The 22,606-nt window shown below is 49.8% G+C and overlaps 3 protein-coding genes across 6 annotated transcripts; 2 read left to right on the forward strand and 1 right to left on the reverse strand.

The window, feature by feature from the left end:
• Positions 1 to 739: 739 nt before the first annotated feature.
• PRELID3B (PRELI domain containing 3B) lies at positions 740 to 10,681 on the forward strand. Of its 3 annotated transcripts, none has more exons than XM_044262740.1 (7): positions 740 to 857; positions 4,505 to 4,673; positions 5,892 to 5,981; positions 6,600 to 6,670; positions 6,787 to 6,889; positions 8,859 to 9,012; positions 9,317 to 10,681. In XM_044262740.1, the coding sequence occupies exons 1-6, from the start codon at positions 826 to 828 to the stop codon at positions 8,976 to 8,978; spliced, it is 585 nt and encodes a 194-aa protein (XP_044118675.1). In that variant the 5' UTR covers positions 740 to 825; the 3' UTR covers positions 8,979 to 9,012; positions 9,317 to 10,681. The 3 variants fall into 3 exon arrangements, with proteins under 3 accessions (XP_044118675.1, XP_044118676.1, XP_044118674.1); XM_044262741.1 differs by having other exon boundaries at positions 9,321 to 10,681; XM_044262739.1 differs by lacking the exon at positions 9,317 to 10,681 and having other exon boundaries at positions 8,859 to 9,075.
• Positions 10,682 to 11,384: 703 nt separating this feature from the next.
• On the forward strand, positions 11,385 to 14,794 carry ATP5F1E (ATP synthase F1 subunit epsilon). 2 transcript variants are annotated; one of them, XM_044262743.1, is made up of 3 exons: positions 11,385 to 11,535; positions 13,052 to 13,178; positions 14,647 to 14,794. In XM_044262743.1, the coding sequence occupies exons 1-2, from the start codon at positions 11,504 to 11,506 to the stop codon at positions 13,173 to 13,175; spliced, it is 156 nt and encodes a 51-aa protein (XP_044118678.1). In that variant the 5' UTR covers positions 11,385 to 11,503; the 3' UTR covers positions 13,176 to 13,178; positions 14,647 to 14,794. The 2 variants fall into 2 exon arrangements, with proteins under 2 accessions (XP_044118678.1, XP_044118677.1); XM_044262742.1 differs by having other exon boundaries at positions 11,408 to 11,535; positions 14,682 to 14,794.
• A 1,576-nt stretch (positions 14,795 to 16,370) lies between these two features.
• TUBB1 (tubulin beta 1 class VI) lies at positions 16,371 to 21,812 on the reverse strand. Its single transcript, XM_044262281.1, has 4 exons — positions 21,756 to 21,812; positions 18,160 to 18,268; positions 17,580 to 17,690; positions 16,371 to 17,467 (listed from the first exon to the last, which is right to left on the reverse strand). The coding sequence occupies exons 1-4, from the start codon at positions 21,810 to 21,812 to the stop codon at positions 16,371 to 16,373; spliced, it is 1,374 nt and encodes a 457-aa protein (XP_044118216.1).
• Positions 21,813 to 22,606: the final 794 nt, after the last annotated feature.

Below are 22,606 nucleotides of genomic sequence, written 5' to 3' on the forward strand. Positions count from 1 at the left end.
GAGCTGGTTGGCTGGCTGGTTGGATGACTTGGGGGTCCCCACAGTCCAGGTTGAGACAGGAGGTGGCTGGCTGGTTGGCTGGCTGGTTGGATGACTTCGGGGTCCCCACAGTCCAGGTTGAGACAGGAGGTGGCTGGCTGGTTGGCTGGTTGGCTGGATGACTTTGCGACGCCCACCACCTCCACAGAGACAGGCGGTGGCCGGTTGGTTGATGACTTGGGACCTCCGCAGTCCGGGTAGAGACGGGCGGTGGCCAGTTGGTTGGTCCCTTGGATAAATTTGGGGACCCACAGTCCATGATCAGAGTTGTAGGAATGTTCTAAAGAGGCGCCATGGACATCTGCTCAACTACACAGCACAGTACTGTCCGTGTCGGCGGGCCTACAGGCCTGGCAGCGCAGGGGAACTAGCACGCGAGCAAAGCCTGCCCAGTACGCCCAGGAACCCGCTGGGCCCGACCCAACTCTGTGCAGAGGTCAGCGCTCCCCGCACCGCCCGCGAGGGGGCGGGCAGCCGGCCGCGTGCCGCGCCTGCGCCGCACAGCGCCCACGCCGGCGGCCCCGGGCGCTGCCTCGGAACTGCGCCGGCGCGTTGCGCCCGGCGCTAAGGGGCGGGGTTTCGTTGCGCCGCGCGCTAGGCTGGGGCAAAACCCGGGCCGGGATAGGGCGTGGGGCAGCGCGTCAGGACGTCCCTCGCGTTGGGCCCGACGGCGCGTGCGCGCTGCGCGGCCGACGGGGTGTCTGGGGGGCGGGGCGGGGGCAAGTGTGGCTTTTCCGCCTTATTGTCCCCTATCGCCGGCGGGACACCGCGCAGGCTGCCGGCACCATGAAGATCTGGACTTCAGAGCACGTCTTTGAGTAAGTTTGGGGCGTGGCACGCGTCGGCGATGCGCACGGGCAGTTCGGGCCCGGAGTGGTGGCGAGGCCGGGGCGCCCCTCAGGAAGCTTCCAGGCGTCGGGCCCAGTGGCGGCGGGAGCTGGGCCTGAGTCCCACGGGGCCCGGGTGGGCGGGGACTCGAGGGCTGCGACCCCCGCGGTGGAGAGAGCTCGGGACTTCCGGCCTCGCCGCCGCCCCGGCCGGGAGGGGGTCCGGACGCGGGTACTGACGGGCCGGCCCGGGGAGGTCCCCGGGCTGGTGGGGGCCTCGCCCGGCACGAGGTCCTCGACTGCACCCGGGGTGTGACGAGCGCCTGGGGCCCCTCCCGGCCGTGCCGAAGCCGGTGGGACGGGGATCCGCGGATTCGAGCAGGAAGCGTGGGCGCTGTCGGGAGTCCGGCCGCCCCGCCGCCTCGGGGTGGAGCGTCGTCCCGGGGCAGCTCGGGCGACCGGGACGCGAAACTTTCCTGGCAGTTCGTGACCTGAGGAGCGGGGCCTTGTGGCAGTGGGAGTCCAAGGTCCAGCGCCGGCTCCCGCATACCGAGTGACCTTGGGCTGCCCGTCGTGGGAGACGCGGAAGGCGGTGGTGCGGGCGCCCGAGCAGGGCTTCGCGGCCACGCTCGGTCACACCTGTTGGTCGGAGGGGCTCTTGGTGACACAGTTGTCCTTACGGCTGGCTGGCGGCGACTGAGCCCTGCCGGGTCCGTGATTCCGGAGGCGAACGAACGCGCGTGTAAGCGGCCGTGTCTCGTCTCCTTGCGTGAAGGAGCCGCGCGGCCTCGCCGTGGACGGCCCGCCGCCCTCCCCGCCGCCCGCCGGTCCCTGATTCGCGGGGTCACCCGACGCCCGAGCTCCGCGGTGACTGACGTCTGAGTCGGTGTCCGAGCCCTGCGCCCTGCTCCGCCCATCTTGCCGCTGGTGCCACACTGTTCTGATTTCCGTAGCTTTACAGTGTGTTTTCGCGTCGCCGTCTGGCCGTCTGGCTGTTCTAAACCGTGTTCTTGGGGGAAACCTGCGTACTCAGTGCCTCAGACGCGTGCCCGAGCCCGCGGGGCCGGGGAGGTGTGGAACGTGACGGTCAGGGGGAAGGTTCCTTTTCGCCGGAGTGCTCAGAGTCTCTGAGTCTGTCGCCTCCGGTTGGTCTTTGTCTGCTGACCGTCTGTCGGCGCTCGGGCCCACGGACGGCTTCTCGCTGGCCGTCCGGGCCGGATGTCAGCGCTTCAGAAGTTCCCTGAACTTTGCATCTCCTTTTTCTGCCTCCCTTAAGGCGCTTCTCCTCCTGCGCTCTCTCCGGTGTGCCCTCTTCCCCTTCAGCGTCCGTGTTCAGGGACAATTTGGTGGTGACCTTCTTGTCTTGAATGTCATCAGTGATTCTTCATCTTTTTGCCACAGACCTGTCTGAGATCCCGTGAACGCTCTGGGATCCTCCTCTCCGGAGACAGACACATTCAGACAAATGCTGCACGTGCCCTGGGAGAGGCAGCCCCGATCCCCATTGTCCCCCAGTCATCTGGGCTTTCGCTGGTACATGCGAACTCAGGGCGCCCAGAAATTACCCTGGCTCCAGCCTCTCTCAGATCCGTGTTTTCAGGTCTTAACCAGACAGCTCTGCTCACATGCCCTGGGGGCTCCTCAAACCCAGTCCTGGAATGGAAGTGACCGTCTCCCCTCACAAATCTTACTGTTGCCAAGTGTTTCCTAAGGACACAGCTGTCTACAGTATCAAAGTCCTCATTCTCTGCCTTACCCATACACGTTCAGCACGTCCTTCTGGGACTCCATATAGTCGGCGTCCAGGTGAAGCGGTTCATTGGTTCCTTCAACAAGTAGGAATGCCCGCTGTGTGCCGCACTCTGTGATCGGTTACATACCGGGAGATTAAGCAAGACGTTGTTGGTGCCCGGCTGGAGTTAAGTATACCTAAATGTCCGCCTCCCTCATCTTACAGGTGAAGATACTGGGCAGGTGGTGTCTTCTGAGTGTCCTTCTGAGTATCTTTGGTGTCCTTCTGAGTATCTTCTCGTGTAGGGTCTTTTCACACATGATTACATCGGAAGGATTCAGATTAATTGCTGGAAGACTCTTGACATGCGTCCTGTGTAATGTTTGAACTAATTATGTTTCATAAAGCACTCTTAGTTCAGGTTAACGCAACACCAGTGTTTTCAAGTTGGCTCAGAGTAGAGAAGGACTGTGTTACAAATAATACATACCCACCCCGAAGCCATGTGCAATTATTAATTTTTTAGAGGGGATGGGGGGAAGAGATAAGCACAAGGAAGCCAGCTAACTAGTGTATGACTAGACGGAGACAGGGACAGGGTTCATCTGATTTTCATTTTAGATAGTTGCCTTGGTTACAGTGTGAGTGCTCGGCCTGTATCACTGCTGTTTGTGGGGAGTGTTTAGATTTACGGAGTAGCTCCCTCACGTACCTGCATTGATTGCTGAATAAGGCTCGAGATTAAAAACTGAATGAGGTTCATTTCTATAATAGCAAAAATGAAAGCATTAAAAATAATGTCGCTGGTTGTCCACAGTTCTGGGAAATGAATGGTGTTGAGATTGTCCCTCTATTGGCAAGAAGTAGTTGTTGGGCTTCGTCCTCTGAGAAGTTGAACTGGATTAATGGCCTACCTATTTTGCTTTTAGAAAAATAAGTAATGCTGTGTGGTTTATCGGTAAGTGTGGTTTGAAACATTCTCTCCAGATCTCTTTTCCCCCTTTCAACGGAGACGAGCGCAGATCGGGTGGCGTCAGACCACAGGCTCAGTCACCTCCAGTACTCCTTGTCCTTAATAAGGGGCTCTTTTGAAAAGGATGGCTTTTGTACCAGCATCTGATTCACACAGGTTGTGAAGTGAACAAATGTACATCACATGGGCTTTTTCAAGAAGATAATTTTAAGAGAGAACATGAGAAAAGAGTATATTAGAAGCGCCTTAAAAACACTTCATGGTATTGAGTGACCTTTTCAAAACAAATCAGAATCACTCCTTTGGGGAGAGCAATGGATAAAGACTGACTGGAGGGGCCACTGTTATTTATTACCATAATATAGAAAAAAATAGATTTTTAATTTACTTTTTTCAAATTACTAAATTTGATATAGTATTTAAATCAATAATACTTTGCATCTTTTTGTAATTCCTAGAAGAGTTTACGGTGTCTATAAGTTCTTTTACTTTCGTTACATCTTTATAGCTTTATGGAATTGGGGCTGGACATAGTAATAACAATTATTTTCTGCTTGTTTTCATAGAACATATTTTTTTTTAATGCATTTTTGTGAATTAGTGATTCTTAGAAACAAAATTTACATGTGAAAGTGAACGTGGGTAAATAGGAAAGATTGTTTAAGAAACTCGAATGCGTTATAGGCTATTTATATCTTTATAGACCTCAGTTGTACCATACAGCCTGTGTGCTGGGAAAATACTGAATTCTGTACATATTCAAAATGGAAATTGAGCTCCCCAAATCATCTTTTAGTCAGTGTTTCAGAAAATAATTTTCCCTAGTTAAATTAATTAAACTTCCAACTGTAAAGAATGATTTGATGGGTTATAAAAACACTTTAATTTATATGCATATTTTTCAAATGCTTTGTTTTTGGTTCATGTCGGCAGCCACCCATGGGAAACCGTTACGACAGCCGCAATGCAGAAATACCCAAACCCTATGAACCCGAGCGTGGTTGGGGTTGATGTGCTGGACAGACACGTGGATCTCTCTGGAAAGCTGCATAGCCATAGACTTCTCAGCACAGAGTGGGGACTGCCTTCCATTGTGAAATCTGTAAGTGTGTCTTCATTCCTGTGGAAATGTGACTGCTGTAGAGAAGTTTTCTAAGCCACATTAGCCACATTATAATTTCAGATAGGTTGTGGGAGCCGATTCTGAATGTCATTTTTGCATCAGTTCAAATTGTATTATAATAAACTTGAGTTATGAGTGTATAATGAATTGGAAATATTATTACAGTCTTCATGAAGGTGCCTGATAAAACCTTCTGAAGGAAGCCAGCTAATGCTCTGTAATCTAAAGGGAGTTCTGTTCTGCTTTTCCTGCTTTTGCCAGCCACTTCAGACCAGTAGTAAGATCTGGAAGCCATGGGATGGTGGCGATGGTTAGCGGACAGTGGCTGTGGTCAGTGACGGGTCATGACGCTAAGGGAGGAGCGTGTTCTCAGGCTCTGCTGTGCCCAAGTTGCTCCAAGGTCTGAGACTCCTCCCGATACATTTAAAAACAGGAATTCTATTCCGTTACATGGGAGCAGGCTTTAGTGAGCCAATTTAACCAGCAAGAAACTGGAGTGCCGGATGATGACAGTGTGAAAGGGCTCTGGGATGATAAGCAGACTCCGTTTTCTTTCTCCTTGGGGACGGGGCGTCCACTCAGAAAACTAAAGGACACATTTTTCAGCAGGAATATCCTGATTCCTTCCTTTGCACAAACCACTGTGTGAGACAGTGGGGACACCGAAATGAGCAAGGTTGGGAGGTTGGCTGGGGTTCAGGCGCAGGAGCGATGCCGGGTGGGATGCATTCCCTTCCTTCATGAGATGGCTGATTTTCTGTCTGGAGAATGAGGCCGCAACACCCTCTCCCTCAAGACTGCTCTAGGAAAATATTGACATATTCTTGACCTCTCCTTTCTCCAGATGCCATGTTTACCCGAATATTCTGATTTCCACATTTCAGGCTCCGGGCTCCATTGTCACACCTTGGCGGTTTCAGGATACGTTTTATCCTGCGCGCCTTCTCCCCGGGCTGCTTGCTCACTGCCTCTGGGAAGGGTTTTTGTATCTGGCAGTCTCGTCTCATTCGTGGTGTATAAATTCCTGTCACCCTCAAATGGGCCTCCTTTCTGACCTTTGATTCCTCCTGCTTTTTTTACGAAACAGATTTTTTTGGGTTCAAGATATTAACACATTTTTACCTTCATACAAGATATTGATACACTTGTTAAGAAATCCCTCTTCCTCTGATTACTAATTGTGAATGTTTTATTTAGCTCATTGGTGCTGCAAGAACTAAAACATACGTGCAAGAACATTCTGTAGTTGATCCTGTAGAGAAGACAATGGAACTTAAATCTACTAACGTAAGTGTGGGCTCCCTTTTGTTTTTATTTTAAACTAGAAGCTTAATTTTTTTTTTCTCTTTTATAGTTGATGTACAGGTAAATATAGGCTCTTCAGCGTAGCTTAAGAAACCAGTGGTAATATGCTGCATTTTTCTTTCCAGCTCCTCTCTGGAGCAGTGAGGCCACTTCTTGTATCTAGGGGACAGCACCCAATAAAATGCATTTGGGATCATGTGCATATTACTGCTGTCATGCTTTGGTTATATGTATTATTTTTATAATAAAAAGGAAGCAGTGAGGGCGCCTGGGTGGCTCAGTGGGTTAAGCCGCTGCCTTCGGCTCAGGTCATGATCTCAGGGTCCTGGGATCGAGGCCCGCATCGGGCTCTCTGCTCAGCAGGGAGCCTGCTTCCTCCCCTCTCTGTCTGCCTGCTTGTGATCTCTCTCTGTCAAATAAATAAATAAAATCTTTAAAAAAAAAAAAAAAGGAAGCAGTGAATAGTGAAATTTAAGTTCTGTATTTGCAGTAAAATTTGTTATTTGTGTATTTACGTAGCAAGATTTTTGGTTTGTGAATTAATTTGCAAATGCTTTTCATTGTGGTTTCTAAAATGATTGTTTTGTTTTCATTCTGTAGATTTCATTTACAAATATGGTTTCAGTAGATGAGAGACTTATATACAAACCACATCCTCAGGACCCAGAAAAGTGAGTAAAAAATGTTTTGAAAAACTTACAGGGTGTTTTAGTTTTTTTTTTTAATCATATATTTCTTTAAAAAATGAAAGGTCATTCTGAAATTGTGTGAATGGGTTCTGTTCCAGAACTGTTCTGACTCAAGAAGCTATAATCACTGTGAAAGGAGTCAGTCTCAGCAGTTACCTGGAAGGACTCATGGCAAGTACGATATCTTCAAATGCTAATAAAGTAAGTCAGACTGCTCCCTAATGGTTCCTCCTGGGTTTCTTATCTTAAAAGAGTTTAGTGCTGAACGTGTGTGTCCTGGCAAACTGACTCTCGGCCACAGTGCACTGAGAACCCATCTAGGCTGTTTCTTGCACTGGCTTTGCAGTCTAGCACCCCAGGATTTGTGCACAAGCCGTAACTCTTACCAGCCTTCCAACTTGGACAATTAAGTTAACCTTTCTGTGCATCAGTTTCCCATCTGTGAAGTGGAGATCAGTTAGCCATCTTAGCAGTTGGGCTGGTAACTCTCATGAAGAGTAAATGAGATAACATGCGGAATGCATGTGCCCAGGGCCCAGCACGTCAGAAGTGCTTGGTGATATGTCATTGTCACTGTTTAAAACACCAGTTCGCAACCTTTTTCATTATCCTCTCTGCCCTGCAACCCTCAGTTTCGTTTTAGGCATTTTTTACTCTTAACAGCCACCATGAGAAGTATATTTAACACCATGAAAAGTTTTTAACACCATGGATAGATGGATGAAAGGATGAGTATACCATGTACATAATAAGGAGAGTGAGCTATTTTCACCTCTCCCCACCCCCAGCTAATTTTGCCCCTTGGAGAACGCATGATTGAAAACAATTTAAGTTTAGAGAAAGAGATTCTTAATGCACTCTATTATCACACATGTTTAATGTAATCAATCATTCAGCAGCCAAAATATATTTATAGATGCCATCTCTGTACCAGACAAAGTGCTAGGCTAGACTAGGGATACAGCAGGGAACACTGCCCTCATGGTATTAAAAAGGCAACTTTTTTTTTTTTTTTTTTTTTTTTTTAAGATTTTATTTATTTGACACAGAAAGAGAGCGATCACAAGTAGGCAGAGAGGCAGGCAGAAGAGAGGGGGGGGGGAGCAGGGTCTCTGCTAAGCAGAGAGCCTGATGCAGGGGCCGATCCCAGGACCCTGAGATCATGACCTGAGCCGAGGGCAGAGACTTAACCCACTGAGCCACCCAGGCACCCCATAAGAAGGCAACATTAAGGAGCACTGGGTGTGGTGAAAAAATAATGAATACTGTTTTTCTGAAAATAAATAAATTGGAAAAAAAAAAAAAAAAAAGAAGGCAACATTAATTACATCATTAGAAAAGGAAAAGTAGGGCCGTGTGGGTGGCTCAGTGGGTTAAGAGTCTGCCTTCCGCTCAGGTCCAGATCCCAGGGTCCTGGGATCAAGCCCTGCATTGGACTCCCTACTTGTTGGGAAGCCTGCTGCTTCTCCCTCCCCCTCTCCCTTTGCCTGCCATTCCCCCCTGCTTGTGTGCTGTCTCTCTCTCTCTGTCAAATAATAAGTAAAATCTTTTTTTTTTTTTTAAAAGGAAAGGAAAAGTACACAGAGATACAAGTATTTCTTGAGTGTTCTGTTGAGTGCCGAATGAGGGGCGTGTTGGTTGTTAAGGGTGTGCCAGGAAGCCTCTCCAGCAGAGGGGCTGCATATGCAAAGGCCCTGAGAGAGGAAGCAGGAAATGCTTCTTCCTCAAGGACTTGCATGAAGCACCAGGAGAGAACAGTTGAAGAGGAAGTTAGGGACCGCATCTTCCAGGGACTCATACAGGACTCTGCTTTAAAATAAGGGACAAAAAAAAAAAAACCCCAAAACCAAAAAACTGGGTTTGACCTTTTGATCCCCCAAAAAGGGATCACTCTAATCAGAAATGAAATGGTCACGATCATTGAATTATAGATTATTTTGAGAACATCTTTTGTGTGCGAAATAAAAATGAGTTTATAGATCAATTTCCAGTTGCCCAAGGCATTCGATATTTGGTAAGTAATATTAAAGAAAAAACAAGGATAGAAACCATCCATTCTGGCGAGGTTTAGTTATACTTGTATATGCTCCTTGTTACTTCCTGATGTGCATTTATTTGATATGTGCTTTGCTCTCACTTGGTAACAATAGATGTGTTGGGTTTTTTTAAGGGCCGAGAAGCAATGGAATGGGTAATACATAAATTAAATGCTGAGATTGAAGAATTGACGGCTTCGGCGAGGGGGAGCATAAGGACACCGATGGCAGCAGCGGCATTTGTAGAGAAATGAGGATGAAAATCAGTACCCAACATCTGCCCCCCAGGTCTCTGCAAACTGGCAGTATATTTATTTGTTATTTAAAAAATAAAACCGTATTTTAGGTAGAGTTTGTTTTGTTTTGTTTTGGTTTGGTTTTTTGTTTTGTTTTTTTGTTGTTGTTTTTCAATAAGCTGAAGAAAAGCTGTAGGACTTCTGATTAAAACAAAGAAAGTTCAGGGTCTCTAAATAAGCGGGATCATTGTTTGAAATGACCAGCTGATTTTGAGGATTCCAGTATTTATGTGAAAATTTAACAATTTTTGAAAAGTACTTAGAATATCATATTGCCATATTAAATCTCCTTTAAGGTAGAAATGTAAAGCTCTTCATGCATTGGAACTCGACCTGGCTTTGGACCAACCCCAGAAAAAAGCAGAGCCACCTAAACACCTACAATTGCCCTGCTGTGGTAAGCTGCAAGAACTTGCATGAGGAAATGCTCTGTAAAAGGAGAAAGTCTAGTTTGAGAAAACCTATTAATTTGTATAAAATAACTTGCCCTTCTATAAAGCACCATTAAGAACCACAGTGTTTTTTGTTTTGGTACTTAAATGACATTTTTGGAAATGAAAATTATCACTAAAATAATACATGCCTCCAACAAACAAGCAAAAAAGGATTTTAGCCTGTTAAAAGAGTACTGTATTAATTTGCCAAAGTTTTTTAACTTAGGAAAGGCATTACCTTCCTTGGATTTGTACTTTATGACTTAGTATGCTATACCGTGGGCTGGTGATGTTCACTGAAAAAATAAAGTCATTACCGGAATTTTGCAGCACTCTGAACTTAAACAGAAGAACAGCTGTTCACATCTTTTAGCATTTCACATTTGCCTAACTTATAAATTGCCATGTGTCAAAATCATGGCTCTGTAATTGCTAAAGCATGATATGTCAGGTTATTTGAATATAATTACTTTTTGAAGTAATTGTGACCACAAAACATCTTTTTCACATGAAGAGCTGTACGTCATTTGAAATTACTCAAACGATGTCTTTCTGAAGCATAAATCCCAGGTACTCAGTGTTTTTAATAATACAGTGCAACTGCGGGGGATGGGGGCGGTGGGGAAGAAAAAAGGAATAATAATGAGAAGAAAAGCATTGACCTAAACCAACCACCATGTGAATTGCTTTGCAGCTTTTATTTGTGGGAAATCAATTTTGGATGCTAAGGGGCAGCTGCAGTCTGGAAAACAATCCAGTACATGTATTTCATATTTTGTAGCGGCAGTTATGGACCAGGAAAGACTGTCTTTGATACTTGCAGTTGTTGCACACGGAGTGTTTTTTGTTGAAAGGTGATTAGCTCTTGCCTTGATCTTACCGTGCTAATGTAATATACCCTTCAGGTTTCCTGTAGAGGAAACCAGTTAGTATATATACATAAACCAGAGAAATGGTATAGCAAACTATTTAAAAATTAGTGTTTTTCTACTTAAAATGTTGTTTAGCTTAAGACTTCTTAGGACATTTGTAAAAGCAACTTAAATCCAGTAAGGTTTTTGATTATTTTTTGTAACCGGAGATGGTTTTTACAAATAACATTTCAATTAAACAAAACATAGCAAAATATTGATCTTTGATTAAAAAGTTGCTTTGTATAATTTCTGTGAATTATACTTGTTCTGAAAAAGGTGTAATGCCCTAATGATAAAAAGATTTCTAAACAAATATTTATCCTGTTTGATTTTTTTTATCCTGCTCTAATGATAAAATTCTAGGAATTTTCATTTTCCAGTGTAGTGAAGTAGCTGATAGTTTGAAACCTCCGTAGCCGGCAAGCAGATGTCTTTGGGGGACTGAACAGGGACAGGGTCTCTAGGTTACACTCGGCCTGTGGGGCGTCTGACCCCACCCAGCATTAACGGTGGGAGTTAGGTGTCTAGTTTCTGAAAACTTCTTGTAACGATGCGTTCCCTGCCCTCCGCTTCTGTGTGCACACGCGCTCCTGCGCCCCCCGCCCGTGCCGCCCAGTCCAGGCCGTCGCACCTCGCGGGTGACCCTGGAGGCCCGCGCGCTGCCTGGGCCGGCTTTGCCGTTGCCCGCTGCCCCTCGGGGGAGGGGGCCAAGTGCTCCCCGCCGACGCCGGGGCGCGGCCATGACCTCGGGCTGCGGGGACAACCCTGCCCCGCCCGGCCCCCAGCTGCCCCCTCGCCCCGCTGTTTCGCCGGGGCTACTACGGAAGCCCGAGGGGCACACGCTCGGGGCAGCCGCGGATCCAATCGGTGGGCTCGGCCGGCCGGCCCGCGCGGGGATTGGTACCCGAGGCCCCCGCCGCCCGCCCCCATTGGCTCCCGGTGTCGGGGCGATTCCGCTGCGGGGCAGCAGGGGCTGCTCGGGAGGGCGGGCGGGGCAAGAGGCGGCGAGATTGGCAGGTCCGGAGTCCCGCCTCTTCCGGTTCCCAGGCCTGACCTTCCTGCCGCTGGGCTGTGCGCCGAGCCGACTTTGAGGCGTCCTCGTGATTCGACCCCACGCGCCCACTCTCGCGACATCATGGTGGCCTACTGGCGACAGGCTGGACTCAGGTAGACCCGCTGCTCGGGGCTACGGGGAGCCCGCGGCGCGGCCCGGGGTCGGAGGTCACGCCGCGCGCGGCGGGGGTCGGGGCCGGGGAGCGCGGACCCAAGATGGCGGCGCACGGCCGGTGGGGGCTGGGGCGCCTCGAGAGCGCGGCGCGTGGGCGGCGGACCCAGCACCTGCGGTGCCCCCACCCCCTGGCTTCGACGGGGCGCCAGAGCCCCGGGGCTGCGCCCTGCACGCGTGACCCCGGCCCGGGCCTGCGTGTCCCTCACCCACGCGTTGTTACTGCACATAGTCCCGTCGCCGTCGGGCCGCCCTCCCGGTGAGAGGGCAGCGGCCCTCGGCGCACGGCACAGAGGGCAGTGGGGACCCTCGGAAGCTCACGCGTGGAACCCGTCCGGAGACACGACCTCCAGGGACGGGGGAGCCGTGGACGCCGCCTTCACACCTGGTGGCTTCGTGCAGCCCCTGGGCCATGCGCCTCGGCCTGGGGCGCTCCCCGCGTGACCTGACGAGAGTCGCCCCTTCGTGGGGTCGAGCACAGTTTCGTCCGGGTGGAAGGTGGACCGGCGGGGAACAGGGACCATTTCCTAAGCACCTACTCGGACAGGTGTGGCGGCCCTGCCCGACCGTCCTGCCAGCCGTCGGTGGGGCAGCACCAGCGCCCGGTTTCACCCGCAGTGTCTGCAGGTGCATGAAGTAGTGGCAAAGATCGAGCAGCCTTGAAGGGCAGCCCAATTAGTCAGCACCCCGGGAGGCATTGGAACGCCTGCCTCTGGCCCAAAAAAACAAATTTGAAACATGAGAAAATAGACAGTAGTACTTCCCACCCCCTTCCTGTTTTCAGAAAGTGTAAAAAGTGAGCTGACATTTTGTGGAAAATAAGATGTTGATGGGGAGTCCATCTACCAAACAGGAAGCAGGCTGTTAGATATTTTATTAGAATTAAAGACTTTTTCGTTTTATTTAGAAACCTTGATTGGGAAGTGTCTTCAATAGCAGACTTGGGAAACAAAGTCCAGTATTTTCAAGAAAACTTTTAAATAATCAGAACTGTTGAATTCAAAGTAGTTCTTTCTTAATTGTATGTATTTTATCTTGTAAGAATAGTATAAGAAAAAAATTTTAAGTAGAGAAATTGTAATTTTTTTTATTATTATTACTATACTTATAGCTTCTCATAACAACATTTGGTCTTTTTCTTGTGCTGTGGGATTTTTAAGAATCACTGAGAATCTTTTATTTTAAATTAACATCTATGAAAGAGAGAAGATGGTATAAAGAAGAAAAAAAAGATGACCTATTCTAATACCTGCTCACACTTTGGTACATTTTTTTCTGGCCTTTTTCTCTCTGTAGATCGCTTCTGGCGTTTGTCATTTTTAAATCCAGTTCCACGGTAATGTACAATCAAACCAAAATTTAAACTATGGAAAAAGAAAAAAAACAAAACCAGTAACAATGACCAGCCTCGCTGGATTATTGATAATTAATTTGATACCCTCTTTCATTCCCTCCCAGCTACATCCGGTACTCCCAGATCTGTGCAAAAGCAGTGAGAGATGCACTGAAGGCCGAGTTCAAAGCAAATGCTGAGAAGACTTCTGGCAGCACCGTAAAAATTGTGAAACTGAAAAAAGAGTAATCTGTAAGTTACTGATGTGTTAGAAGCTTGCCCCTTAAGTTCTTAGAGCACTTTTAAAAGGAAGCAGTTTTAGTTTCGAATTCTGTCCATTTTTTGGTCAGTCAGTACATTCAGATGTTGGTGGGTGGTGACTTAAAGCATACAGGTGATAGGAGTCCTGGGGCATCAGAAAGGAATCTCGTTTCAGGCCCTGACAAGCAGAAGTGATTGGCACAGTGACTTTCAGCTCATTTAGTAGTGCTTAGGTGGAGAGCCATCTTACTTTAATTAAACTGGTGTCATTTGTCTGCACAACATCAAATAATTCGGAGGATAAACTCCCCACTTTTTGTCATTGCTGTCCGAGTCCCGCAGCGGTTCAGGGGCATGACAAATTGCAGTTCTTTGTATCTTCATTTCCCCCACATCTGCCAATGTTCTCACCAATGACTACTTCCTGAGCGTGAGGGCTGTAAGCATAGGCAAGGGTCCTGCAATTTTATCAAGCAGGAACATCTGCAAGACCCTGCAGTGACAACTGTTTCTGCTAAATTTATGGTTCTTTCCCAGGGCTTGGTTCATTTTACTTCTCCAGAGATGGGAGCCAAGTAGAGTTATGTCTTGTGCAGTAGAAGAATTCTGTCCAGTAGATCAGTTCTGACTCCGTGCTCCCAACTACTAAAGTGATTTGATCTCTGAGCCTCTTTCTTGACATTGTTATTTCAAAAGAGAAGCAAGGCAAAGAACTAGAGAGGTGTTTTCCAGATTTCATTTTCCTGTTTTGTTTTTTTTTTTTAAAAAAAAAAAAAAAAAAGGCGTCCGACCTGCAGAGACAAGGAAGTGTGATCAGTTATGGATCCTTCGGCAGCTCGTGGTTATGAGCAGTTCTACTCATTGGAGCTGTCTCCCCTAAGCGCTTTTCGTTTCCAATTTGAATTAGTAAATATTTTATTATGAGTCTGATGCGGTGTTTTGAATGTATCCCTCTTTCTAGAGGCGTTCTAAGTAATGAGACCTGGTTTTAGGTCGGGTGGTTTTGTTTGAGCACTGAGCTGGCTGAGGACATCACTGAGCCCCTGCAGTGGAGCCAAGCCCAACTCCACATCGAGCTCCTTCGACCTTGTGATGTCCTTGGGGTCAGGATGTAGTATCCCACTCCAGTAAACAACACAAAGCTGCCCTCCGCATGTCCTGCAGGGGATGCTCCCGCCCCTGGAGCACAGGGGACTTTGGGTGTTTTCAGAAAGCAGACGAGTTTCTTTATTGCCCAGAGAGTACTTGGTTCGACTAAGAAGAGAAGCTCTGTTCAGCTAAGGCCGTGCACGTGAAACAGCAGTTTTTACAGCCAAGAGTCAAGGGTCAACATCAGCCATGTGAAGTGACGCCAAAGATAGATTACACAGTTCGTGACAGGGAAGTCATTGCCATGTTCATGTTGGATTTTTAAGAAAACACAAAGGACTAGCAATTGTTGCATTTTCTTTCGTCCTAGACCCTGGGTAAAGCTTGAAATGCTACATTTTCCAGGGTGAAGATGCGTGGGTCCATGTTACGACAGACTGAAAACGATCTCCCTGCATGGAAAAAAAATCCTTGTCTTGTTCTAGATTGACAATGCCAATAAATTAAAATATGGTTCACTCTTGGGATTGGTTTTTGTTTTCCTTTGGACTTTTTCTTCACGGGAGCTGTCTGCACCTGCTGGATTTAGGACCTTGGGAACTGCCCTTTCTTAAGGTTGGGGGAGGCAGGTTTAATATGTGGTGAGCAGAGGGAAACAGAAAGGATGCTTTAAATGTGTCAGGATAGAAAGTTCTCTTTTTCATATCATTTGACAAAATTAGCCTCGCGTTGAGGCTCTCACTGTCCCTTATCTTCAACTCGCAGAAGTGGCGGGTGGCTTATTCCCCGCGGCCTGGCTCTCCCACGCAGCTGGCTTAGCTATTTGCCTAAATGACAATAATTACCAAAAGCATAGATTAGAAGAAAAAAATAGTAGATTGCGGTCTTCATTTTTTATTGTACACTTAAAACCTGTGGAGAAGAACTAATGTGTTTCAGCAAGAAATGTGCTTCATTGTTTTGTAAATGAGTCTCCGTCCTGAGTGTGCTCCCCGTGGGCGGTGGGACACAGGCCAAGCCGCCCAGTACCGTGCTTCTGGAGCGGACAGCCCAGCTGAAGTCCAGTCTTTAAGACTTCGGCCTGCACGTCTCGGGCATGAGGATGGCAGCTGCCCCATGGTGTTTGCACGGTGCCTCTCTTCTTCCTTAAATGCTCAGGCGTAAAGACTTGTTGCAAGTGTTTTGTTTTTATCTTCCTTCGAAACTTGGAAGCACTCCGCTGAGTAAGACACCCACTGCAGAGTTAGCTGCTGGATCTGAGCTGTTCTGGAGAACGCAGAAATAAATTTGAGCGGGAAGTTTTCCGCTCCATACCAGCAGCAGTTCTCCCCTTGGCCAACAATAAGTTCGGGAGCCCCTGAGCAGTGCCGTGCTGCGGGGGTGCCCGAGAGAATGTCTTTGTTTTGTCTATATTAAAAGCTGGCTATTCAGAAATAAAGAGCAGAGGATCAGGCTTGGTGACTTTAGCGCTTCATGGGTGGGGGCGGGGTGGCCAGGTATTTGGGTGAAAAGCACTGCCACTTTTTCTTTTTCCAACTCCTTTTCCCTTTCCAGTTAGTTCGCTGATGTGCCCACAAGGTCTACACGATTCACTAGTGGATGCTGACTCACACTTGCCTCGGCCGCACAGCTCCCCACGTACCAATTAGTCAGCTGGCTCTCAGGAGGCCAGCGAGCACCGGGAGGTGGGAAGCTGGGGAATGACTCTCAGCAAGGGTGCCACGCGAGGGTGCCAGGGTGCTCTCAGCGGCAGGAGAGGGTGGAGAGTGGACGGCAGCGCGGCGGCTTGCACCCTGCGCCCACGTCCTCTTGATGCCACGCACAGCGCTGGGCGCGCAGTAACTGCCGGAGCAGCTCCGCTAAACTAAGGCGCTGTGCTTCGCGATAAATGCACTTTGCTAATTAAAAAAACCAGTTAGTAGAGCGTGCAGCGCATAGCGAAGTCTTTGAAGGTTAGCGGATGCCCGAAGACCCCCAGCGCCCCCAATTCCCTCCCGGGTCCGGTCCTGCGCCCCGCGTGCGTGCGGACACCGGGACACCGGGTGGCCGCGGTGCGCCCCGTGGGGAGCCGGCGGGCCGGGGCCGCTGCCGACCTCACAGGGCCCCGCGAGGCTCGTGCGGCGCATCTTCCGGCTCCATCTCCGCCTCCCCCGCGAGCTCCCCGTCGTCCTCCGGACCCGCGCTGGCGTCTTGCAGTTGCTGGTACTCCGACACCAGGTCGCGGATGTCGCTCTCGGCCTCGGCGAACTCGCCCACGTCCATGCCCTCGCTGGTGTACCAGTGCACGAACGCCCTCCGCCGGAACATGGCCGAGAAGCGCTCCGCCACGCGGCCCAGCAGCTCCTGCACCGCCGTGCTGTTGCCGATGAACGTGGCGGCCATGCTCAGCCCCGGGGGCGGGATGTCGCACACGGCCACCTTGACGTTGTTGGGGATCCACTCCACAAAGCAGCCGCTGTGCCGCTTCTGCGCGCCGAGCATCTGCTCGTCCACCTCCCTGGTGGACATGCGGCCGCGGAAGATGCAGGCCACGGTCAGGTAGCGGCCGCGGCGCGGGTCGCAGGCGGCCATGGCGTTGCGCGCGTCGAACACCTGCTGCGTGAGCTCGGCCACGGTGAGCGCGCGGTACTGGCGGCCGCCGCGGCTGGTGAGCGGCGCGAAGCCGGGCGTGAAGAAGTGCAGGCGCGGGAAGGGCACCATGTTCACGGCCAGCTTGCGCAGGTCGGCGTTGAGCTGGCCCGGGAAGCGCAGCGACGTGGTGACGCCGCTCATGGTCAGGGACACCAGGTGGTTGAGGTCGCCGTAGCCGGGCGCGGCCAGCTTGAGCGTGCGCAGGCAGATGTCGTAGAGCGCCTCGTTGTCGATGCAGAAGCAGGCGTCGGCGTGCTGCGCCAGCGGCGGCAGGGACAGCGCGGCGTTGTAGGGCTCCACCACCGTGTCGGACACCTTGGGCGACGGCAGCACGCTGAAGGCGTTCACGATGCGGTCGGGGAAGTCCTCGCGGATGCGGCCCAGCAGCAGCGTGCCCATCCCGGACCCCGTGCCGCCGCCCAGCGAGTGCACCAGCTGGAAGCCCTGCAGGCAGTCGCAGGCCTCGCTGGCGCTGCGCACGGCGTCCAGCACGCGCTCGGCCAGCTCGGCGCCCTCCGTGTAGTGGCCCTTGGCCCAGTTGTTGCCGGCCCCAGAGTTACCTGCGCCGAGGGAGGCCGCTTACCGGGCTGGTGGGGGCGGGGGAAGGGGGGCACCACGAGGAGGCCCCCGCCCCTCCTCCCGGGGCGCCCCCCCCCCCCCCGGACAGCCTACCGTAGATGAAGCTGTCCGGATGGAAGAGAGCTCCCAGTTTGCTGGATCGGATGCTGTCCATCGTCCCGGGCTCCAGGTCCACCAGCAGCGCCCGCGGCACATACTTCTTACCTGTGTAGAAAAGTAGGAAGAAGTCAGCAAGCCGGTGTTTTTCTAGAAGTTAATGTTTCATCAAAACAGAACCTTATGATCCCTGTCGGGAGAAAGGTATTTCTAGAAGAAAGACATCTGAAGTAATACCCTTGACCCCAACAAGTGCACAGATCTATAAGATACTTTGGAAATACGTTCTCCATCATTTTCCGTGCTGCTGTGTTGTCTGGCCAATGACGGAGATCCTGCCTCTGCTCAAAGTGATGCCGGTTTTCATTCAAGATTTTCATCTAAACAGGAAGGTTGGTGCTTGGGCAGCGGGGGTTAAGACATGTGTCTAAACCACTCAGTGCCTTCTTCCCCGGACCCTTGCCCCACACCCGACCCAGGGACCCGCCAGTCTTAGGATCCCGCTATGCCTCCTGGACCTCACCCCGCCTGGGCTCCCGGGGCAGGCGAGGACCGCCAGCAGAGCACCGCGTCCTACCCTGGGCCTCGTTGTAGTACACGCTGATCCTCTCCAGCTGCAAAGCACAGTCCCCGCAGTAGCTCCCGGCCACGTCGATCCCGTGCTCCTCGCCAATCACCTCCCAGAACTGAAAGCAGCAGGAGGGGAGGTCCGTGTACGGAGGGACCCCAGAAAGGGGCAGGAGGGGCCCCTTGAGCCAGCGGATTGATGGGAGCGACAGGAAGGGAGGGCTGCCGGGCCTGCCTGGAGGGGTCCCTCTGACCACCCCTTCCCCAGACGTGCCTTCAGGCCCGATTTGTCAGTGCCCGCTCCACGGGGTAACTTGCTCTGGCCGCCACTAAACGTGAACATGAAGACTGTTTTATACCTACCTGAACGCCTTAAATAAAATGCCAACACTTCAGATATTAAATTGGATTTTGCTCCTACTAAATGGAGGCCGTGGTAGACATTAAAGCTGTCGTTTTACAGCTCACATCAGACCGGGTATCTCTAATTTCACCTTCTAGTGCTTCAAGCTAGTAAAGTATAGATCCCATTAAATGAAAACAGACTGAATTCTTATCTGATCTCACAATAATATCTCCTTCACTTGGGGATTTATTTTCATGCAGTTTTCCAAAAAGCCCATAATAACTAGGACATCCGGGCCCAGGTTTTAGCCATGTGCGTTTTTCATGATCAGGTCGGCACACAAGTCCAGATGATACACAGCTCTTCTGACTGTTTGAAACATACGACAATTTTAATCACACATACAGTATTTATTAATATAGCTGTGTGCAGAGCTCTTAGCATGGAAACAGTTTCTGAGATGGCCCCTTTCATTGCCCTAGAGAAGGACATATTCAAGTGCAATGAAAATATATTCATTTATGTTAAAATCCCCCAGGGTGTTTTCCCAGCCATATCTTAGAAGTGATGGCCCTGCTCTGGCCATGGTCTCGTTAACCAGACTCTATTTTATAGTAAATTACTAGCACTGTTCAGGATCTGAAAGAATAAATAAATTTGGGGCGCCTGCGTGGGTCGGTCATTAAGTGTCTACCTTCGGCTCGGGTCATGATCCCAGAGTCCTGAGATCGAGCCCCGCACCTGGCTCCCTGCTCAGCAGGGAGCCTGCTTCTCCCTCTCCCACTCCCCACGCTTATGTTGCCTCTCTCACTGTGTCTTCTATCAAGTGAATAAATAAAATCTTTTTTTAAAAAAAAGAATAAATAAGTTCTCTAACACTGCAAACTGAATGTTTCTCACGGTTCTTATGGCCCCAAATAATAAGTCACCAGGGCCCTAAGGACCAGACAACAGGATGCCAGAGGAAAAGCTAAGACCCTATCTGGACGCTGCACTTCCTCTCGCTCGCCTCCCTCCAGATTATCTTCCCACTTCAGAGTGCCGGGGCTGCTGCCTCCCGCTTCTCTCTGTGTTCCACTCAGGAACATCTCATCACCGCAGCACAGAAAGACGGCAACTTCTTTTCAAGCAGTGATATTCTTTGCCCCAGGTCTGAAACACCTAGTTTTAGTTTTTTAGACTAGTTTTTCAAAGCCGCCTTATTCCCAGTAGCTGAAAGTTGCAAACAACCTGCGTGTCTACTGACAGATGCGCGGATGAACAAAGTGTGGCCTGGCCTCGCAGTGGACTGTTACTCAGCCGTGAAAAGGATGGGCATCTGGACACAGGCCGCGGTGTGGCTGAGCCTTGAGGACGTGATGCTCAGGGACACAAGCCAGACACAGAAGGGCAGACATTGTGTGATGTCACTTCTATGAGGCCCCTAGGAGAGTTCAGATTCGGGGGTCCCTGGGTGGCTAAGCAGGTCGGGCATTTGACTTTTGATTTGGGCTCAGGTCATGATCTTGGGGTCATGGGATAGAGCCCCATGTGGGGCTCTGGGCTGGACGTGGAGCCTGCTGGAGCTTCTCTCTCCCTCTGCCTTTCCCACCACAGCCCCAACTTCCACTCATACTCTCTAAGTAAGTAAATAAATTTTTTAAAAATTCAAATTCTTAGACAGTACAAGGATGGGTGCTAAGGGCTATGTGTGTGGGGGGGAATAGAGAGTTACTATTTAATGGGGACAGAGTTTCAATTTTGCAAAAGGAAAGGCATTTTGGAAACTGGATGCAGAACATTGTGAAGATATTTAACAGTATTGAACTGTACGCTAAAAAATGATGAAGACGATGAATTTTATGCTGCTGTTTCACCACAATTTTTAAAATTTAATTTTTTAAAGACTTAACTATTGGGGCGCCTGGGTGACTCAGTGGGTTAAAGCCTCTGCCTTTGGTTCAGGTCATGATCCCAGGGTCCTGGGATCGAGCCCCGCGTCGGGCTCTCTGGTCAGCGGGGAGCCTGCTTCCTCCTCTCTCTCTGCCTGCCTCTCTGTCCACCTGTGATCTCTGTCTGTCAAATAAGTAAATTAAATCTTCAAAAAAAACCCTTTAAAAATTTTTAACTGTTAACTTTAACTTTAATTAAATTTAACGCAATTAAAACTTTTTAAAGATTTATTTATTTGTTTGTATTTATTTACCTTAGAGAGTGAGAGTCGGAGCGGGGCAGAGGGAAAGAAGGTTTCAAGCAGATTCCCTGCCGAGCGCAGAGCCCACGTAGGGCTTCATCCCATGACCCATGAGATCATGACCTGAATCAAAACCAAGAGTCAGATGCTCACCAACTGAGCCCCCCGGGCGCCCCAGTGCAACTGCATTTTTAATGCCGTTCCTACTAGTGAAAGTAATTTTGAAATGGCAAAGGGAACCATCAGATGGCTGTTAACGCATTACAAGTGTGTAAAACTAGGGTTGACATTTGGGTAGGAGATCTGTTGGGCTGTGTCATCTCTCAGTGTCAGCCACTGAATCCGGCACCACGTACAAAAATTTGGGTGGGGAGGAGACACACCCATGTATATTCCAGAGAGCTCATTTTCATTATTTTGACAACTACACCCTAAAACGTTTAGGGTTAGCTCTTTCGTCTCTGATAGCTTACTGAGTGGGACAGATGTGGATCGCTTCAAACTTTGTAACATAAACAAGGGAGGGGATGGAAAGGCATCTTAGCGATATCATGTAAAAAGTTGCCCAATAGGGGTGCCTGGGTGGCTCAGGTCATGATCGCAGGGTCCTGGGATCGAGCCCCGCATCGGGCTCTCTGCTCAGCAGAAAGCTGGCTTCCTCCTCTCTCTCTCTCTCTCTCTCTCTCTCTGCCTCTCTGCCTACTTGTGATCTCTCTCTGTCAAATAAATAAATAAAATATATTTTTTTTAAAAGTTGCCCAACAAACTTTAGGAAACTGTTTTGGGACAAACTACCACCTTTAGATATGAAAGTTCGTTGCTAAGGTTGGGAAAGTAAGCAAGGTTCCCCCGTACATGGCCTAAGAGGTGCGGCAGTAAAATTGACACGAATTCAGTTAACCCTTGAAGCCTGTGCTACCTCCTGCGTCTCCTTCACCATAGCCATCGGTCAACAAAGCCAAGTGTTCAGCAAGTGCATGTGATCTCCTAGGCTTGCTGCCCTCCCCGCTGACTGCGGATGTGTTCTTAGTTGGCTATCCCCCAGGGACCTTAAGAAAGCTAGTCCTAGTAATCAAACTTTCCTTACCTTGGCTCCAATCTGGTTCCCGCACTGGCCGATCTGAATATGTACAATTTCACGCATCCTTGCATCCAAGTGTAAGGTCTTCTCAAACCGTCAGTCTCCAGGAGAGCCGCCCTTGGCTGGTGGGAGCCCAGCTCGACTCTGGTCACTACAGTGATGGGACCAACTGAGCAAGCTGGTCCCAGTGTAACTGACCCAAGGGTGTGTCCACCACCCAGAGGCCCAGCCTCTACTCTCTTCTGCTCTCTGCCCGTCACCCTGGTGAAGGGGGTGTCTCTTCCTTTCCCAATACAGATTATTGCCTAGTCACTTCCTAGACTTCAAGACCAAAGACTGCCTTTATGCACAGAGCCCGGAGGTCTCACACCAGGTGTGGGCCAGGCTGTGGCAGACTCTGGGCTCCAGCACCGGCTCGAGACTCCCAGATGATGGGGCTCGTGGCGTGACAACCAAGCCACAGCTCCCAGCTTGTGGGGTGACAGGACCACCTCCAGAGGGCTCTCCCTGAGCCAGCCAGTTGTATTCTTAGGAATCCTCTGTCTAAACCCATTGCATGACAGATGAGGCCATGACATCGCAAAGCATGAAGTGACTTCCTTGTCACACAGCCTGTGAGACATCCCTCCCCGCTTTAGACCCGGCCATGGCTCCCGTGTCTTCAGCTCTGTTTCCTGAGGCGTGGTCTCATGGTCACTGGCAGCACAGAGCTGTCCTTTGGGGGAACATGGGTGGACAGTTTTTATTTTTATGTTGTCTACTTTCATGTTAATAGGAAAAAAAATAATTAGTATTTATAATAGTAACATGTTAATGAGAGAATGTTTCCTTTGAACTTGGCCAAAGTTGTAAAGGCA

This window comes from Neovison vison, chromosome 8 (assembly GCF_020171115.1).
Source record: "Neovison vison isolate M4711 chromosome 8, ASM_NN_V1, whole genome shotgun sequence".
Classification (NCBI taxonomy): Eukaryota; Metazoa; Chordata; class Mammalia; order Carnivora; family Mustelidae; genus Neogale; species Neogale vison.

Excerpts from the sequence above, each read along its gene's own strand:
- PRELID3B (XM_044262740.1), top strand. The coding sequence starts at position 826 with ATGAAGATCTGGACTTCAGAGCACGTCTTTGA. Across the intron at positions 6,671-6,786 it reads CATCCTCAGGACCCAGAAAA|AACTGTTCTGACTCAAGAAG; the intron begins GTGAGTAAAAAA and ends GTTCTGTTCCAG. Across the intron at positions 6,890-8,858 it reads TATCTTCAAATGCTAATAAA|GGCCGAGAAGCAATGGAATG; the intron begins GTAAGTCAGACT and ends GGTTTTTTTAAG.
- ATP5F1E (XM_044262743.1), top strand. The coding sequence starts at position 11,504 with ATGGTGGCCTACTGGCGACAGGCTGGACTCAG. Across the intron at positions 11,536-13,051 it reads TGGCGACAGGCTGGACTCAG|CTACATCCGGTACTCCCAGA; the intron begins GTAGACCCGCTG and ends ATTCCCTCCCAG.
- TUBB1 (XM_044262281.1), bottom strand. The coding sequence starts at position 21,812 with ATGCGTGAAATTGTACATATTCAGATCGGCCAGTGCGGGAACCAGATT. Across the intron at positions 17,691-18,159 it reads GTACTACAACGAGGCCCAGG|GTAAGAAGTATGTGCCGCGG; the intron begins GTAGGACGCGGT and ends TTTTCTACACAG. Across the intron at positions 17,468-17,579 it reads TCCGGACAGCTTCATCTACG|GTAACTCTGGGGCCGGCAAC; the intron begins GTAGGCTGTCCG and ends CCCTCGGCGCAG.